We start from the raw sequence: 20707 nt of genomic DNA, 5'->3' as shown, positions 1-20707 counted from the left end.
ATGTAAGCAAGGTTCTCCATACTCATTCATATACAGTAGTGCCATATATATATATATATATATATATATATATATATATATATATATATATATATATATATATATATATATATATATATATATATATATATATATATATATACCATCTGCCACTTCACTGTATATAAGTCGACTACGGACTTACCATACTTGGAACTTTTGTTCTGAATAGCTGAATCTAAAACAACAACTCACTGTATAGGGAGGTGGCAGGTGGTATATCTGGCACTATAAGACATGCCGCCGGCATTCTGTCTAAGCTATAGCCCGTGTTATATGGACATTTCGTTCAAAGTAGTTAAATCTAAAACATTCCTGTCTTCGTGGAGGCCACTAGTATTAGTGGCCCTCAGGTAAATTCAGGTAAATATGAATGTGTATGGAGTGACCTTGTATACATAAATGATCACTGTATAAAGTGGTATATATAACACTATATGGATGTGTATGGAGGACCTTGTTTGCTTATGATCACTGTATAGGGAGGTGACAGGTGGTATATATGGTACTATATGGATGTAATAAAAATATGGAGGACCTTGTTTACATGTGGTCAATGTATGGGGAGGTGGTATGCATGGCACTATATGCGATGCGTATGAAGGACCTTGTTTACAATGTAGTCAGCAGTATCATGTCAACCAACTACGAACCACTTATTTTAATGAAAGGGAGCAGTAGAACAACAGAAGTACACTTACATAGCATCAGGCTTGGATACCCATGTGCATGGGAAATAAGCTTACAGGTTCCGGAAGATGAGAGGAAATGCCAGCACTGTAGAGAAATGCCCAACAGAATACCTAAGGAACTCCATTGGGATTCGTGATCCCAAATTTGTGGAAGGAGCTGGTCAGTGGGACACTTGCCAATTCACACACCCGACCAACTTTTCCAAACGACGGTAAACAGGCCAAATGGGATAGCCCCATAGTGGAGAACATCGCCAAAGCATTGCTGGAGGCAGCTTCTCAGAAGGACAGAGCGCGTCTCCTTGCTGTGCGTGCCCCCCATGCTGGGGACTTCCTGTTGGCAGTCCCTAATTCCACCTTGGGCACCCGCCTGGACCATCGAGCCCTAAGTATTGGTGTTGCTCTGCGCCTTGCCGCCCCTATCTCCACCGAACACAGGTGTGTTTGCGGCCATGCACGGGCACACCAATACGGCAGCCATGGCCTCATCTGTCGTAAGTTACAGGGAAAGATTGCCAGACATGAAGCAGTCAATGACATCATCAAGAGAAGTTTGGCTACAGCTGGCTGTCCAGGACAAAGGGAACCCCAGTTGTGCAGACCTGACAACAGCCAAAAACGCCTAGATGAAGTCACCCTGCAGCCATGGAGGGAAGGTAAACAGGTCGTATGGGATTACACCTGTGCAGCTACATTGGCTGATACCTATTTACGTTACAGCTCAGCGAAGGGAGGTGGGGCAGCCACCTTCAGGAAGACCCAGAAAATCAACAAGTACAGAGACCTAGAACGTTGTCACAGGTTCGTGCCGATAGGCTCTGAGACTCTGGGCGCCTGGGGTAAATGTGCACTCAAGTTTATAAAGGAGGTGGGTGAGGAACTCATTGGGAAAATTAGAGACCCACGAGCGGCCAGTCTCCTGTTCCAGCGCCTCAGTGTCGCAGTTCATTGGGGAAATGCGTGCTGTATCCTGGGTACGCACCCAACCTCCGAGGAGCTGGACGAGGTCTTCGAACGCTGATTGTTTAATTGTTATATATTTGTGTGTGTGTGTGTGTGTGTTCTCTTTCTCACACACACACACATCATGTACCATCTTCCCATTATGGCTGACCCCATGTAAACCGTGTCCATCGCATGAAACTGAGCATTCTGCATTTTTGGCACAGATTTCCCAATTTTAGAGACAAGATACTTGGGGCTAGCCTCACCCAGCTTTCAAAGATGACACATGGGGTACTGGGACCATCAGAGACGGCCCCAATGCCACTCTATAAGAAATATCTCCATCTATAGTGCCCTCCCTCCATCCTCCTACAATTTTCTTAATCTGAATTTGAATTTTTGGGAGTGTTGGGGACTAATGTCACATGTGCCGAATGTAATACACAACTATTTTGTTGTCATGCATACACAGTTATTGGTCACCTAAACTAAATTCTTTAGGAAATGTTAAAACATGTTTTTCTCCACTGACACTCAAGAGGACTTTCCTGGATTAGAGAGGAGGAAGAAAAGTGCAGAGTAGAAAATAGGTGGGTGAGGATGGAGGGGAGGAGAGGGATATTGGGGGGGGGGGGGACAAGGGTGGAGAGGGGGAGATGGGGGAAGAAAGATGAGAAAGAGGGGGAATAAAGATGCAGGCACAACCAGGTACCCCATCTAGTAGTACTATATATACCACACATCACTTCCCCATATAGCTGACTATGTACAATATAAACAAGGTTCTCCAGACACCCATAGTGTCATTTATATTACATTAACAATATTCTCCATGCACCCATACAGCTGACCTAATTGACTGTGTCACAAGTAATCCATATTCCACCCACTCAAATGGAAGGTGGATGGTTAGTTTATCTAGTCACTTTTTCACAAGATTCTAGAATCACAGCCAATCTTGGTGAAACAGTAGATTGTGACTTGTTTCCACGAGATTTCTATACCATACCATACAACATTTGAGTCAAGACTCATTTGTACAGTATTTACGTGGAAAACTGCACACACACAACAATCATTGGTAACACAAACACATGGATGCCACAAAAATACAGTATTGGAGAAATGACTAGATGGATGCTACAGACAGTTGGTAGAAGTAGCAACACAGTGGTGTGGTGATCAGGCTGTAAGTGCTTCATAACGTACACTCAGTTGTCCTCCAAATTTGCAGAACATGTCCCCCCCCCATCCTCTTCCTTCCATTCCAAAGTATCATCCATAGTTGGGGGGGATGGGAGCATTATAAAATTACACGGTAACCATATTAAGTATATTTAAAAATTAGGACTATGAACACATCAACGTATATTTTTAACAAGTTTATTGTTCACATTATAAGAATACAGCTATGAAGACAGTAGAGAAGTAATAAATGCATGTGCCTGCTGTAACTGGCACAGTACCTGGTTTAGAAATACACAGTACTCAATCACATTACATAATAAATCCCCAAGAACACAACACAATAAATACACATTCATAAGTTACATCATTAACAAATACTGCACCTACACTATATAATACTAGATGCTGTCATCCCATATAAAGCTAATACTTGTAACTGTGTTGATTCCTTTATTTATGGATTGGTAACAAGGACTTATTCTCTAATGTAACTCAATTTTAATACAAAATTCCTTATACAGTACTGTACAATATAAAATACCAATACTTTTAAAAGCATTCCAGGTATGTACTCCATGTTGTAATTTTGAATAAAAATACGGATTAAGAACAAGTCCAGTGAACCACACCTCAATTATGCTTCAACTCGCCAACATATAACTCTTCCCCCACATGTATCAACTTTATACTTGGAAATATCAAATGAGTACAGTATATGGTAAATAAAATATCAGCTGGATACATGCATGGCAAAAAGCCCATAATTATAACCAATTTTACACAGTATTTAGAGTTTACATATTTAGAAAATAAATAATTTTATCAGCAAAATGTATAAGAAACAAACAATAAATGCGGCAATTTTATACATTTTACTTGTAACTAGGACTATAATTTAATCTATGAAATGCTGTATTCACAATTTTTACAAACTACTCTTTGGCACAAAAAATTCATATTGGTCATTGAGAAGAATTCATGATACATAAAAAATGTATTTACAGTGATCATGTTCATATACACACACACGGCATACCTTGAACAGAAATTGTTCGATAAATTGGACCTATTCTTACTATTATTTCTAATATGGTACACTGATCACAAAATCTACCCAAGTTATTATAACTTGAATCAACTTAATTTTCAAGAAATGTTTAATTATATTATTGTACACAAACCCTAAAAGAATATTAAAAACTTGTACATTAATACTGTATATTACATGTGTGCATTAAATGGTAGAAAATATTATAAAAAGAACACAACCAGGATGATAATATACCACTGTATGTGGCACAGAATATCCAAGAGGTCTGAGAGATCATTCATGATGCCAATACGAGTGGAAAAACATAAGTCGAGCAATGTCAGATTCACAGAAGATTGAGAAAAGGAATGGTATAATTGGAAAAAGTATACTCGGTGGGAATTAATACTAATATATCACAGGATAAAGGGGGTGATTAACTGGTAATCTATTTTTGGGAAATCTCCAAGTATGACTGGAGGACAAGTCTGTAGATTGTGGTTGCATCATCAAAATTCAAAAACAGTATGCATATGTATGTTAATGTCAACAAAAAAGAAAACCCTAGCATTCACGTGCCTGATAACATACATACACACACAAATTTGAGCTTTATACTCTTAAAGAGGTAATCAGAACATTGTTATAATACTGTACATAAAAAGAATAAGGAGGACTCTACAAGCTATAGGCCAGATTCGCTAACAAATACTTCAGTATTGTAATGGGACAAAATCTATGCTCATAATGTCCTGTATTTCTTATAATCTTTATCATATAAAGTCTTGAAGCTCCGATGATTTTAACATATAATACCCTCTCTATTTTATGCCATCCAAATACCAGTTTGCAACTGATAATTTACACTTTTTTTAGCACATTTGGTGTCTTAATTTTAATTTACTGTATGGCCATCTAGTTGTCAAGATGCTCATAGGAGTCAATTGGAGGAAACCGAGATCTACACATAGAAGACAACTTGCTTGCAAATTTAAATTTAGATCAATACATTGCATATAAAAAAAATACTGAAATTATTTAAGAAATAAATGAAGGGGGGGTAGTGTATTTACTGTACATTGCAGAAAAAAAAACAGTAATATAGTAATATATGAAGAGGATCTCGAGTTCCTCACAAAAGGCTAATTTAGAAACTGAAAAATAGAGGTAAATAATTATCAAAAAGCACCAAGCTTGAAAGGCTACATAGTACCATCAGTCAGAATCCTAAAAGGTTATTAGATACCATTCAGGATGCCAATACAAGAGCAGAAAAACAGACAAGATGATGATAAAGAAATTCTCGAGTCATAGAAGATTCAATTACTCGTAGGAAAATGGGAAAACAAAAATTTCCAATCATTCTGAAAATTAAGACATTCTATGAGTGGGACATGACTTTGCTAGCAGGACAATACAGTTCTGAGAGTATAATACAGGTCTCTGTTCCAATAAGTGCCCACAAGTTAATTATGTGTTGACAAGAAGTGATCTTATCATACTATCAAGACTGGAAAAGAAGGAAAAACGCCTACTTCCTCAAGAGCATGAGTCAGGGACTTCAAAATCTATAACACAAGGCACAGGCACGTACACGAGCCACCAGCACTGCCTTCAAGCAAAAGACACTTGAGGTCATAAGCCAACAAGCTCGTAAAAAGCACACATTAGGAAACACACACAATAGGAGAATGACTAGACATATCAACAGATCAAGGATAAAGTGGGATTTTACTTTAAAAGAGCAGCTCAGTGCAAGAGCTCTGAAAAAATACAAAAACCAGATACAATTCAAACATATTTCAAAAGATTTGCAATCCAGTTGCACACTACAGGATTTTTCAAATTACCTCCCGACTTCATGAACATTGACTACTTCATACATTCTGGATCATATTACTTTCATGAAGACTTTAGTGACTCTTAACCATGTAGCTTCACAGCAGTTGACCTCAGATTCTGTAACTGTATTTACTCACTAAAATGATAAAATAAATATCTAGTATCTTTGCAAACACCCAATTACAAATTCTTCAGTATTAAAAATGTTAGTGTTATATCCTATATTTATAGGATTTTTATATTTACAAATGAATGATATGATTGAGCAGCTATGAAATAAAAGCAGTATTCTCCAGTAATGTAAAACAGCTTGCCATCTTTTATCATTTAACTTACTGAATTTCACTGTCAGTAAGCTCCTCCACTATGCCTTGCCTTTAGGAAAAATTGGCAGTTTATGTTACTGTCCAAAGTGGATTAATAACTGTAGCTTCAAATATTACACATGACAAAAAAGTGCAGTACAGGTAATTTAAAATATTTTCATACATGGATAATCCAAGCAATAAAGATCTAATCACACAGCATGTTATCCAATGGCTTTTGGAATGCCAAGTGTTAGCAATCAAAATATACTAACTGTATCTTGACCAAATGTCTTTAGTATGTCAAATGTTGATACATCTTGACACAACCTCTGAGCAGCCAGTCCACATGCTGAGCCATTAGGTGTGCACTAAGGCACTTACACCCAGTGGCCTATAAAGTTCAAACAAAGGAACTGAACAAAAATATTAAATGAACTCACAGACATTTAAATTCATTTACCAAGGAGTATAGTAAAAATTTTACCAGAATTGATGTTCAATAAGAACCTGAACTACAGGGCAACCCTTGATTATCAGGACCAAATGGTACAATACCTCTTGATGTCCAGATAATCTGAGAATACGGAACAAGGAGGATCTGGATAATGGCGTTTCCACTGCATTATACAATATTATTTGAGCAAGGAAAACTAACAAAGGCTTACAATGAAGTTAACAATAATATCTTCGAATATCGCTCGAGATCCATATATTGCCCTCTAATACCACTCTTTTTAGTATTCTGTATTTAGTATTATTCTGTTAAAATGTTTCAGATCTTTAACTTGATTAAAATATTAGTTAACTTCAGGTTAGCAGATGTGACCATAACAATGAATTGTGCTAAATAACTATTTTAAGTCAAATTGAATTAGTTTAGAAACTAACCAATATACTGTAAGTAACAAAATGCAGGGTCACCATTGACTATCACTATATTACAACCTTGGCACAATTCTTAACCAAAAGAAATTTAATGCAGTAATTTTAATACTTTCCATAAAATCAACAATATACAAACTTTATACAAATGCTTGTTAAGTGCCATAGTTAACTTAAGCAAGTACAGTATATACACATATATTATGGATTTGGCTAGTTGGTCCTCAGCATCAGTAATATGCATTACCCTTTTAATATACACTACTTTTTAATCCAGACTGAATCAACTTCAAATATTTAACAAAATAATGACAGAAAAAGTCATTATATATAATTCTCTTATTATTTATGTCTTCCCTTACACTACAAAGAAAATAATAAAAATAAATTTAAGAGTATGAAAGTATTTAAAAAATGCCACCATATTACCATTAAAAACAATTAAGCAGTATATCAACTTTGAAATATATGGTAATTATATTATATAAATCCAAACTTCAGGTTTAGTCATCACATGAAATGATTATCACAAAAGTTAGGTACAATATTTATAATTAATTTTCAACAACAGTAATAGGCTATGTAAAAAAAAACACAAAAAAAAAAAACAGCTAACCAATTAAATTTAGTACAGAATAAAACAGAATTCTTGAAGACTATTCTAAAATTAGCTTTCTGCTAATTAATAGACCAGCTTTTAATCTATTGTTTTTATTATCCCTGAGTAATATTTTCTACCTTTGTGGTCTGGTGGTAGTCTTGACATGTTATTTATATTCTACACCTATGTATATCATTGATGCCTTGTTCCTCGGGAAACGACCTCCAATTTACACAGTAATTATACAGCAATTTACACAGCAATTACTGGAGTAATTGCTGTATAATAATTTCTGAATATTTCACAAACCTCCAAAATTTGAAGACTTTAATTAAGGAACCCTTAAAACATAATAAGTCATAATTCATTTTGTTGGGGACAGGCAGTGTGTATACATATATATACATTAGGCTTGTATCTAAGTTTCCCCACAAAGTTGAACTACTAACCCTTCCCAGCATTTAACCCCACAAGTTGCCTAACTTCCACGTACCTATTTACTGCTAGGTGAATAGAGGCATAAGGTGATAGGAAAAACATACCCAACCATTTCTGTGCAGTGATTAACACTCAAGGAAGTGAGATCAATTATTGTGATAATTATCACAATGGTTAGAGGGCAAGTTGCGTCGATATGTTTACGAATAGCAGTTTAACCATTCAAGCTAAATCTGAATCATTTACCAAAATGGATTACGAACTATCAGATCTAGTCACTGCCTGACTATATTTTATTTGTAAATGAACCTATGCATTCCCGGACTTCTAGTTACATCTTTATACAATGGCTTAAGCTCAGATACTCTCAAGCCTTTAAGAGTTGATCTTGTGCATCTTTTTACAGTAATCAATCTGTTCTCTCACTAATACACTAATTTATTTTACAAAGTTAACTTAATAGAAAATTTGCTGTTTAGTGAAATTATAAAATCACAAAATTTGTTTCCTGGGACTAACAAGCATCAATACATTAGCAGAGTTTCCCGGGTTCTTAACTTCTGATAAGGCAAAATATTGTTTTGGTCAATATCTTTTTTTTTTTTTTAGTTTTCACAGTAAACACATCACTTCAACAGTATTCATCAGGTATATGTAATTGACTTATCTTTCCTTTCATATAATTACTTATTGAAAAGTTGTTTTAAAATCTGCGGCCAGTTGTAAGCAGGCAGCTTTGAGAATTATACACAATAGCATTCTCACATATCTGCATTCATTGTTAATTAATTAATCTTATTTTTGCAATATTTAGCTAAGGGTATTTTGAGCTAAACAATAAGAGAGAATAATGCAAAGATGAACTGTAATGGTAATGGAAGGGAAAAAGTGTTTATTCGTTCAAACCCAAAATATGGAGTTAGTTGGTTATGTCACTAGTCAATGCATTTAAGGCAGGACATATATTACATGCTGCACATTAGAGGGCACCATATCTGGGTGTGTTTGTGGGGACCTCCTAACATCAGAAGAGAATATATAGCAACTAGAGGAGCCTTGAGTGTTTTCCCCATGTGCACTTGTATACCGTCTTCATCCAAGACCCAAATTTTAAACTTTTATTAAGCAAGATTGGTTACAATATTGAGATGTTGGCAAATATTGGGAAGTTGTTGGATTGGAAACCATAAACACATTCTCATATTTTGGTGGGAAACCGTAAACACATTTTCTTTTATTAAAGTAGAAAGCAAATTTTTTTAGCAAGTGCAAATATGATGAAGTGCAGATATGCTCAAAACTCATTAAAAAGGCACACAGGACATAACTTTCATGATTTTTTAAAAAGGATTTTTATACACACAGAATTCTGGTCCATTGGTATCCGTTTAGGCGTATAATATAGTCAGGTCATTTCTAATGGTGGGTCTCGGGTAACACTCTGGCAGTAACCATCCTCAGTCCCAAGAAATACAACATGAATACTGCATACTGTATTACTGAACCAATACCTGGAAAAGAAAAATTAGGCATTGAGTTAAATATTTCTTGCTGAGCCAGTTTTGGGAAGGGACCCAAAAATCCCCTCTTGTGCATTGTGTGTGCTTTTCTGAGGCTATGGGTCCCCTTCATCCAGCCAGAGGTAGTACCACCCCCTATAATATGAACATTATACATGACTACATCATACAATGCTGCCATAGACAGGTCAGTCTGCAAGATAATACACCCCTGTTGGCCTGCCAAAAACTCCCTAAACTTTGTCATGACCAGACATGGAGGAGCAAATTCCTGCCAAGGTTGCAAACTTTTGTGGGTTATGGGCTTGTAATAAACATGCAACATACAGTCAGACTACTCAGTGGAAATTACATGAGAACTAGATCTGTGTGCATGGGAGCATGTACAACATGCCATACTGAAAAAACATGATCAATTTCAAATAATTTCAATGAATAATAAATGATTATAAAAAGTGTTAGCCAAAAACACAAAAACATACCTTCTTTGCTTACACTGCCCTTGGACAGGCTTCAACAGCTTGAACCAAATTATGGAATCTGTGCCAAATGCTCAAGCTCTGCATACACACAGTCCCTCCTGCACGCTCAAACTGCGTTTCCTGGAAAACAGCAAAAGTGAAAAACCAGAATGCATGTACATGTATTTATATACAGTATATATGTATGCATGTACATAAGTATGTGTGACTAGAATTTATTTGGTTTACTATTATGCTTAGTGGCCCATTTATCAGGAAGTTAAAATTAAATTGTCCCACCTCACCTGTTATTTCTTTGGACCTAACTTTATGGATATTGCTAAGGTCACATTTATCACATGCATTTGTGAAGTCTGTGTAAGTAACATCTACATTCTGGCTTTCTTCAGTTTCCATAATTTTGTCATAGTAGTTGAATAGTGCCAAAGACAGTTTTCCTGCTCTAAATCCATGTTGACCTGGATATATAATTTCCACTATAAAATTGGAAATTTGACTCTTAAGTCACCTTTTCAAAGATTTTAATAATGTGTGACATGAGTGCAACCAGTTTATAGATTTTTTTTTATAAGTTTACTAGCTCCATTGCAAAGTGAGACTACATCTGCTATATTTTGCCTGTACTTTCTCTCCTGTTACACGACTTTATAATGGTCTAGTACAGATCGAAACATCATAATTTCTTTACTTTCTGATGAGTGGTTTGGTCATTATATCTGCCACCTTAAGCACTAAAATATTTTGCAAATATCTAAACTATTTCACTATATTACACACAATGCCTGTACTATTGGCACAAGGCATTTTTTGCAAGTATGCAGCTGCAAATACTCCCCTCCTACACACACTCTCACCCCTCTTTGTGTCTGTGTTATGTTATTATGTGTATGTTGGTGTCTGTCTCACCATGTGTTTCTATGTTAGGTGTGTGTGTGTGTAATTACCTAAGTGTAACTGCCTAATTGTAATTATAGGATGAGAGGTACACTCATGCTGTCCTATCTTCCCAGTACTCTTTGTCATATGACTCTTTAAAACTACTGACAGTTCTGGCCTCCACTGCCTTCTCACTTAACTTGTTCTAACCATCTAACACTGTTTGCAAGAGAATTTTCTAATATTTTTTCACCACCTTCGTTTCCTTAACTCCAACTTATGACCTCATGTTCTGGAAGTTGCAAGTTTTAAGAATTCCTCACTGTCAATATTGTCATAGTGCAGGCTTACTCAAAATGCTAAATTAATCACATTGAGACTATGTAAACATTTTCTAACCAATGACAGTACCTGCTTCAAATATAAGTTATTCTAATAATGAATGCTTTTAATACAAACCATTCTATTAATATCACCAATGCAAACATAAGGTTTGTCGGGCTCTGAAGCCACCACCCATTTGCTATGGTCGTGATGTGTAGTAAAGCTGGTAGATGCTGCCCGAGCCGACACATTTTCCACATTCTCCACCCTGTACAAGTACATGCAAGTGAGGGACCATTACATTGTGGTAAAATCCTACATTATATTCTCCTGATAATAATTAAAAATGTGAGAAAATATATAATATCCACAATTATTAGTTCTTCTGATTGGGACTTGGAAAAAATATTTGTGCCAAGTTAATTTCCAGTATCTTCGATTACATTGGACTAAATAATTGTGTGATTGTTTTACCTTAACCAAAATTGAAACCTTATACTGTAAAATAAAAACAATTTAATACTCCTGCAAATATTTAGGATACTCTATCATAAAAAATAGATTGTTGAGTATTGAGATAATTCCAAGCTGGTCCATAGGATGACCTAAGAACTAGAGTCCAAACGGTCCACCCAGGACTATCACCTGCCAGTCAACTAACCAACCATGCAACCATTAATCAGGCAGGAAAATTTAAGTTTACTTGAATTTACCTGAGGGCCACCATCTTTAGTGGCCTCAACAGAGAAAGCCAGCAGTTTGTCAAAGATTCCCTATTGCTCCTGAGGAGATTTTTCCAGCTGCCTTGAGGATTTTTTTCAGTTCGATCTTTAGAACAAAGAAAACAATCTTGAATACCATAAATGACAAGGCAACCAACAATTTATTGACTTTGGTAATGCAACAAAATTGTATAAATACTAAGAGTAGTATATCCCCATAAACCTCCTGAAATTAAGTATATACTGTACTGTAATGTAAACACAGGTGAATTGTTCACTAAAGTATAGGCTCTTAGTACAAAAGATAAATCAGTCTCACGATGATTCAACTGCCTCATTAAGAAAATATGCTTCACTGACCAGCAGGCGTTCTCAGGGCAGTGAAGTTACCCAAGACTTCCTTACAAATGTAAAGCATGCAAATTAACGTTTCGAAAACAAAAATGCCAGTAAAACACACGTGTAGGTAGTGTTACAGGAAGATGGAAGGGGTTGAGGTCCATTTCTCCAGCTCTCGACAACAATATTGGTCTTCAGCATTGGAGCCACTAAGCTGGCATACAAATCTGCAATGAAGAACATAAAATTAAGAACAAATCCCTGTAAGAGGTTTTATTCTGCTCAAGACACCGAGATTGATAATAAATTGTGAATACATCTTTCAGTTTTATGGGCATTTATTATCCTTTCAATCACCAACTCGGAAATTAAAATGAAATACTGTACAGTACTGTACTTTACACAAATGTATACATAAGATAACTTCTTATTCTTATTAGCAGGTTTAGAGCTTTCCTTTCCCTTAGCTCATAGCCTTACCAATAAGTTATCCTTGGTATGTATCTGCCGATCAATGTACTACCAGGTCCCCAACTTTATTTTTTATTTTTTTGTAAGAAGACATGTTCATTAAGAATTAAAAGTTCACTGAAAATTGTCTTTAATATTGGCATTTTAGAAGATGAGAAAGGATGAGAGATCTACGCAGCATTTCAGTATGAGAAGCAAACACTTTTTTTTATGTACTGTACAGCAAAGAAGTTATTGATGTGTACTGCTGTACAAATTTGATCAACTTTCATTTTATTACTATCAAATATATATAAATTAAAATTATATCATTTGTATAAAGACAAAATATTTTAGGTGTCTGAAAATAACTACCAAATATCAAAGATTTACAACCATCGATAATAACGATACTCCATAAATACAGTACTGAGAAGCAGCAGCCTCATATCTCAAGTCAATTCAGTCAATTCTTGAATGCATTCTTAAATTATCAAATACATATGTACAGTACTGTATAGCTGACAATGAAAAATTTATATACAATACTGTAACTACCTTGATCATATTTCTTGTATTTTGCAAAGGAGGTGAAAGCTTTGCCACCAACAGAGGTCAGCGCTGCGACACGATACCATGGAGAAACTTGAGGTCGTTCTCCCTGCATCACTTTCAGTAAAACAAAGAATTGGGACGAAAGTGTCTCCGGCATGTTGGAAGCGTATATAAATGGATTGTTCTGGAGCAACTGCCACCCTTGATAAAAAAAGAGAAGAGAATGGATGAGAATGGGTATGGAGCAACGTCTCCATTACCCCACATCTATTTTATTGTCATAAATGCATCCACTTCCTTCCTTCCTCTCTCCCACTACCTCTGGCATTCTACCTACATCCTGGTAAGCACACTGCACTCTTATTATGCATTCTATCTCATACATACACAGTCTTTATTATAAACACACAAAATTGCTCAAAACAGTTAAGAGTTTACAAAACCTACATTAAATCAAAGTACAATATTGAATTGAAAACTCCAATTGTTGAAATTCCTGTACATAGAACTGAACTGTATTTTTGGGCTTATAATGGATGAAGATACATGAACACTTCCAATGAAACGTTCATATGGTAACAGAAGCCAAATGACATGCAATGTTCCTGTGTTATGTTGAGGATGCTACGCACTATCCCAATCATAAACTGTTAAAAACAAGTGATACTTATATTCACCCAGTGTAGTGTAGGTCTACCAGGATGCCAATCAGTCCAAAGGAGGTCAGGAAATTATCTAATTTATGTAATTATCATTTTGGGGGTATTTCCACACCTGTGAGAATGTGGCCCAAAATAATAATTAAACTAGAAAACTTCCTGCCTTCCTGTAGACTCATCAAATGTAACTTGTTAGCTTTGCTTAGATATGTTAAAAGTTCCCTTAAGCCATACTAAATGTAAGACAGGTTGAGTGAAAACTTGTGTGTTCTGGCTTCATAGGCCTCCCAGTCAACTAAAATCAAGTTGAAGTTGCCACGTACCAACAATTATGGTTCGTCTTTATCTGCTCTTATTATAAACTCTCATAATCATTATGAGGCCTTCTCTTTTGTCTATATGCTGCTTGCTGGTGGACTGTAGGCTTTTATGATTATCAGTTATCATCCTGATTACAAATCTTCAGTGCCATTACGTCAACTTCTCGTGAGTTATCAGTTATTAATTCACTTGCCTTCAGGTGTTCTTTCACCAGCACGGCAACATTGTGAATGAAATGTGTTACCATGGTAAAGTTGCACCAGCAATAGGCATTTTTGGGTTTCTATTTAGGTGATGACTGGGATGTTGAAGATGTAGGGAAGTCTATTGACTGGTATGTAAACTGCTCTATGTAATTTATGTTATAAGCTCTGCCTAACTCAGGGATGACTTGTACACCTCATGATAGACAGCCATTTTTGTCTTAAAATCTTTTATAGTACTGTATTTCTACTTATTAAAACATTGTTTTTCCCTTCTTATCACTTACTTTAGGACTGTTACTACTTAGGAAGCATAGTGTATACAGAGTTTATATATAATTCCAAAAACTGGTAAAGCTCACTGTAAGAAGCACAAAATTCTGCAAGTACAACTGGACTGAGGAGCAAGACGTCTATGGTTCTTTTAAGGACCCAAGTGGGTACATGTGTTCACAGTTAGCATATGCAATACTGAACAGTAACAGAACAGTACCACACACCATTTAAACTTCGGGTCAATAAATATAAACTTATGTTAAGTGTCAAATTATCTTTGACAAAAGTGGATTCCTTTATAGTATAAACACAATCAATCTAGAAATAAAAGAATGACACCCTATTACTAACTGCTGGAAACCAAAAACTGAATGATGGTCAAAAAAATACTGTAAATCACATACGTTGTAGATAAATAGTATCATTGACAGTCAAGGATAAAGACCACTTACCCAAACTATGAGATTGATCAGAAGAAAGACTAATACACAACATGGTCTGGCCATAACGAACAGCAGAGGAAGGATAAGTGTATCCATCCTCTGGGGGTGGAGGATATTTTGGCACAGAATGGACCAACCAGAATCCTCCCTGAGCTGTCATTACTACCACGCCTTTTGTGTGGCCTTTTGTGAATGATTTGGTGCCATTCGGAAATTCATCATTATACATTATGAATGCAGCAGTCTGTGGAAAACAAACACTGGTCATATGAAGTGTGGCAAGCCATTCTGCATCAGTCATAAAACAAATCACCCCCTACATTGAACACAAACATGTACACATAACACACACATTACTAGTGGAGTACCACTGGGTTCAGTTCTAGCACCAGTAATGTTCATTCTCTATATAAATGATCTACCAGAAGGAGTACAGAACTATATGAATATGTTTGCTGACGATGCCAAGCTACTAAGAAAGAAAAACTTTTATGATTGTCATGCCCTTTTCGAGAAGACCTAGACAAAATAAGCATATGTAAAACACTTGGCAAATGGAATGTAATGTGAATAAATGCCACATTATGAAATGTGGGATAGGAAAAAATAGACTACAGTACACACAAACTACAAATTATGTGAAAAAGCTTTAAAGAATTTTGATAAAGAACAATCTAGGGGCGGTTCCAGACAGAAAACTGTCACCCGAGGATCACAAAAGGAACAATGAGAGAAGCATATGCTACACTTTGCAACTTTAGAATAACTTTTAAGTACTGTACATGGATGGTGAAATATTAAAGAAATTATGACCTTTTTGAGACAAAAGTTTGAATATGAAGCAATTGCATGGTGCCCATATCTGAAGAAGCACATCAGTAAACTGGAAAAATGCAAAGACAAGCAACTAAATGGCTCAAGGAATTGAAAAAATGAGCTATGAGGAGAGGTTTGAGGTGTTAAATATACCAAAGCTAGAAGATAGCAGATAAAGAGGTGATATAATGACTACATACAAAAAGAGTAACAGGAATCAACCAAATTGGCCAAGAAGATTTCTTAGAAACTGTAACTTCAAAAACAATTAGACATAGGTTCAAACAAAGGCTGCGAAAAAATATTAGAAAGTTCACTTTTGAAAACAGAGTGGTAACAGGTTGGAACAAGTTAAGTGAGATGTTGGAGGCCAAAACTGTCAGTAGTTTCAAGACGTTGTATGACAGTACTGGGAAGACGAGGACACCACAAGCATAACTCATCCTGTAACTTCACTTAGGTAATTACATCACACACATGTCCACATAACACGCACATGTGAGAGGCCAAAACTACCATAATGAGCACAAATTTATGTTATGATACAAATACACATGAGTTAGATCCATTACACAAATAACCAAGAAATATGACAAATAAAAAGGTACAGGATATTGTAGCCCTAACAGAAAATATGTTGGACAAGTAAACAGTATATTATGAGATACTAGTACTGTACTCTGCTATTTTCCATAAATTACTCAGATATATCAAGCTACAGTATCTGCAAGAATCACACAGTAAATACAGCTACTATTAATTTATTTATAAAATGTGCTAAAAATTAAATATATTTTTGCAAGGCTCCAAATTCTACACAGAACTTCAGGCAAATCTTTAAGTTCATTATTTTTAGGGAAGGAAGGTGCAACTCGTAGAAGCAAATTATCACAATTTATAAGGTACATAGACTTCAATTAATTTTCAGGCATAACTTATAACTTTCTTTTTTATCAGCACAATCTAGAAATTGTTGATACTGTAGATACAGTATATCCAATTCCAAAGCTTGAACTATTATGCTCAATGTTTATAATGCCAAGGTCACTGAAATGCCTCAAGAGCACACCTTGAATCCTATTAATCTTATTTAATCTTATTACCCTTTCAGAGGGTAATAATGCCCTCTGATGTCCACAATCCTTCTGAGGTGGAGGGTGATGGTAGGCAAGACTACACTTTTCATTTTATTTTTAATGTAATATACCTGCAATCCTCTTTCAAGCTGTATATGTACAGAGAAGTATGAGGAGACCAGTATTGTGTGTTAGGCTAGGATAACATGATACTATACAGCTTCCCCTAGTGTGAAAGACCAGTATTGTGTATGTTAGGCTAGGATAACATGATACTATACAACTTCCCCTAATGTGAGGAGACCAGTATTGTGTATGTTAGGCTTGGATAACAATACTATACAGCCTCCCCTAGTCAGAAACTGTCAGCTATAACTGCCTGAATTCATCTCTCTCATTATCATCAATCATTTCAGGATTTTCAAAGCACCTCTAAGGTCCAAGTTTAGAGTATTCATTGTATCTGAACCACTTTTAGTGTTTCTGAACACAGTAAAACAATATAATGCTGTCAACATCATTACGAGAGAAAAATTATCTAGACATCTAATGCTTGTTTCAACTGCAATGTTGGTGTTATCTTTGCCAAGGTATACCCAAGTCTATCTGTTGTCATTTGGTATACAGTATACTGTACAGTACCTATATACAGTACTGTATATACAAATCAGAAATACAATTGTTTTTTAAGTAGAGCAAAACAAAATGGTCTTAGGTACTGACTGTCACACAAATACGAACAAGATTTAAACATTGTATTGTACATGACAATTGTATGCCTTTACAGCGTGATTCAGACAGTTTCGGCATAATAATAATTATCTTGTTTATTCTCTTCTTAAGTCATATAAATAAAATCCTATTAATGGGGAGTGCACTTTTGCCAATCACAGATAACACAAACACAACCTAGAGTCTAGATACTGCCTGTCCTGCAAGAAAGAGCAAATTTCATTGAATAAACATTCAGTAAGCGAGAGCATTTACCTTTACTATCTCTTGATCTGTATACAGTCTACTGAGTGTTCGTGCTGGCATGGAGAACTCGCTACCAATGTTCACATTACTCAACACCCAACCACTGGCCGAATCACGATACTCACTGAAAACGCTGGATACCCCTCCACTCTGCAGCCTATAAAACAGGAAAATTATATTCATTAACCTAGTCATTGAAGAATATGCACAAATATAAGTAACCTAACCCACACATATGAAAAGAAAGTGACAACCTTTTGGTCCATCCAAGACTCTTATCAAGTCGGACCAAAATGATAATGCTTTCATTTCTTTTTATATGTATGGGTCAAGTTATTAATTTTCAGCTATGTTATTGTGACATTCTCTGTACATAAAGTAGAAGTATATGCTGACATTTCTATGAAATGTCAACAAAAAATTGAAATGATATCACTGAGTCAAGCTGCTAAGCCAAGACAGTGAAGCAGATGCCATATTCCTGTTCAATATTTTTAAGTAAGGTTACCTTGTATATATCCACAAGAATTCATTTTACAATTTTTAAAGATATCTAACAAGAAAAGACCTGTTCACTGTGCCAATACTGCATAACATTTGTTAGCCCTAATAATGAACAATAAACAGCAACTGCAGCTATTAACTAATAGCTGTATTAGATCACAAATTAATAGTAGTTCAATGGTGCTTCAGACCGAATTGGCAAATGATTTCTACATGACATTACATCAAATTTGCTGTGAATATTTAAATACAATAGCCTAGTCTATAGGGTATACAATATTTATTTATATATACTGTATCTATATACAAGTTACATTGGGGGCTAGCAGAGAATATAGAAAATAAGTTGAATTAACATTCTTGTAAAGCCACTAGCATGCATAGCATTTTGGGCAAGTCCTTAAACTAACAATTTTTTTGATAAATTAACAGTATATTGATAAAAAATGCTAGCAGGTATTTTACAGCTTATCTTTACAGGTACAGATAATTTTAAGTAGAATAATTACAGTAAAATCAACAAAAATTGTTTACAGGTAATTTGAAGAAATTTTGACAAAAGCAGATCAGAATAATACACAATAACAACAATACACAATAAAGAAACAAGGATCACTAGGTACATGAGGATAACATTTCAGGGTTATACATTGGCTCACTGAAGCACAATATGAGGATCATTTCGAGGAAAAGTTTCAAGGAATAATGCAGTAGAAAATGCACTCAATTCAACAACCATGATATCAGATGATATCTAAGATTACAATGGTAAAGTAATATGACTTAGGTACAAATTTTGGGGGATTGAGTAGCACTAGATACAGTGTGAAGATAAAACCCATGGTAGAAATTATGAAGATGAAATTAGGTACTTTTTGGTTTTATTTGCTGTAATTAATAAGTAATAATACTGTAATTATTAATAATAACTAATTATTAAATTAACAGTAATTAATACTGTATCATGAGACCATAATGTCACATGACAATATCACATGTAAATAAAGCAAGATGTATGTTCAACATTACATGCAACTTATCAGATTTTGTCCAACCATTTCTGGCAATGTAAACACACTGCACATAACAAAAATACCTCTATAGTTTACCTCGCTGCAGTTTCTGGCGTGAGATACATGTATGCCGTTCCATTCCGCAGAGGCTCAAATTCTGCATGTTTATCATGAGGTAACTTGTATATTACAAATCTGGAAGCATTTCAAGACATATTAATGCAGTATATACATTTTTACATTTGTATTCATAACTACAAATTTAATAGTACAAAGCTTGAACATTATCGGCAGTAACAGTCGAGTTTTGTATGTTACACGAAATAGATGCTCCAAGTACTACCATTTTCAAATGACAAGCCGCAGGCTTCCATCCTCGTCGAGGGACTGAGTGAGAATTCCCACACTGGATATATGTAGTGGTCCTCAGGAAAATTTTGGTAAATCATAGGATGATTGTTTGGTACAATACAGCAAAATAGTGCACAGGCAATGCTCAATAGGCCTAGGCTAAAAAACGTCCCCTGAATCCCCTGCCTTCCACAAAAACCCTTTGAGTCGAATTGCAGGTGACAATCTCCAGCAACATGCCCACACACCCTATGATGAGTGAGTGAGTCACGAGATGGGTCAAGTGTGGCTCTCATTATGGTACTCACGAGTCAATCGGGTTGCCCTTCTGGTCTCTGCACCCATACCAGTTGGACGTGTCTGGCGGGTCATCACGTGTCATACAGTTCCAGATGCAAAATGTGCCCAAGAAAATAACCAAGAAGATGCCAATAGACCAACAGTTGGCCATGGCGGTGGAGTGTGTACTGAGGTGGGGGGGAGCAGCCCTCTGCCTCCACCCTCCCGCAGCTGCCAACTACCTTCTTCAGTTATTTATTATTATCGTCTCTACCACATATCTGTCACTAACCAGAATACATATGTATAAAGAAAATAATAATTCATATTTAATGCTCAAACATCAAGAATAATTGTAAGTGAATTATGATGTATAATTAGTCACTATGTGATAGACTTGATAGGTTTATTCCTAAGAGAACTCCTTTGACATAGGCTACAGTCTTATTTGCGTCTTATTTCATTGTAAAAGGAGTTAATTTCCAAACAGGGTTGTATAAATAAATCTTATCTTATCTTTGCATTTAATTTTGTACGGTAATTTTTCAAACTTAA

The 20707-nt window shown here is 35.6% G+C and overlaps 1 protein-coding gene across 1 annotated transcript; it reads right to left on the bottom strand.

Moving 5' to 3' along the window:
* Positions 1–8588: 8588 nt before the first annotated feature.
* Positions 8589–20367, bottom strand: DNaseII (deoxyribonuclease II). Its single transcript, XM_045761247.2, has 9 exons — positions 20182–20367; positions 19619–19717; positions 18015–18162; positions 15145–15379; positions 13237–13434; positions 12350–12455; positions 11303–11435; positions 9968–10087; positions 8589–9476 (listed from the first exon to the last, which is right to left on the bottom strand). The coding sequence occupies exons 1-8, from the start codon at positions 20322–20324 to the stop codon at positions 9977–9979; spliced, it is 1173 nt and encodes a 390-aa protein (XP_045617203.1). The 5' UTR covers positions 20325–20367; the 3' UTR covers positions 8589–9476; positions 9968–9976.
* Positions 20368–20707: the final 340 nt, after the last annotated feature.

Source organism: Procambarus clarkii, chromosome 45 (genome assembly GCF_040958095.1).
Source record: "Procambarus clarkii isolate CNS0578487 chromosome 45, FALCON_Pclarkii_2.0, whole genome shotgun sequence".
NCBI lineage: Eukaryota > Metazoa > Arthropoda > Malacostraca > Decapoda > Cambaridae > Procambarus > Procambarus clarkii.
Note: the sequence above shows the minus strand (reverse complement) of the source record. Positions and strands in the feature narration are given on the sequence as shown.

What these genes read in the sequence shown, in the direction of transcription:
- DNaseII (XM_045761247.2), bottom strand. Translation starts at nt 20,324, where the DNA reads ATGGCCAACTGTTGGTCTATTGGCATCTTCTTGGTTATTTTCTTGGGC. An exon ending in CAGATCAAGAGATAGTAAAG is followed by an intron (nt 15,380 to 18,014) that starts GTAAATGCTCTC and finishes TGTTTTCCACAG; the next exon opens with ACTGCTGCATTCATAATGTA. An exon ending in TCCTGTAACACTACCTACAC is followed by an intron (nt 11,436 to 12,349) that starts GTGTGTTTTACT and finishes GTACTTGTACAG; the next exon opens with GGTGGAGAATGTGGAAAATG.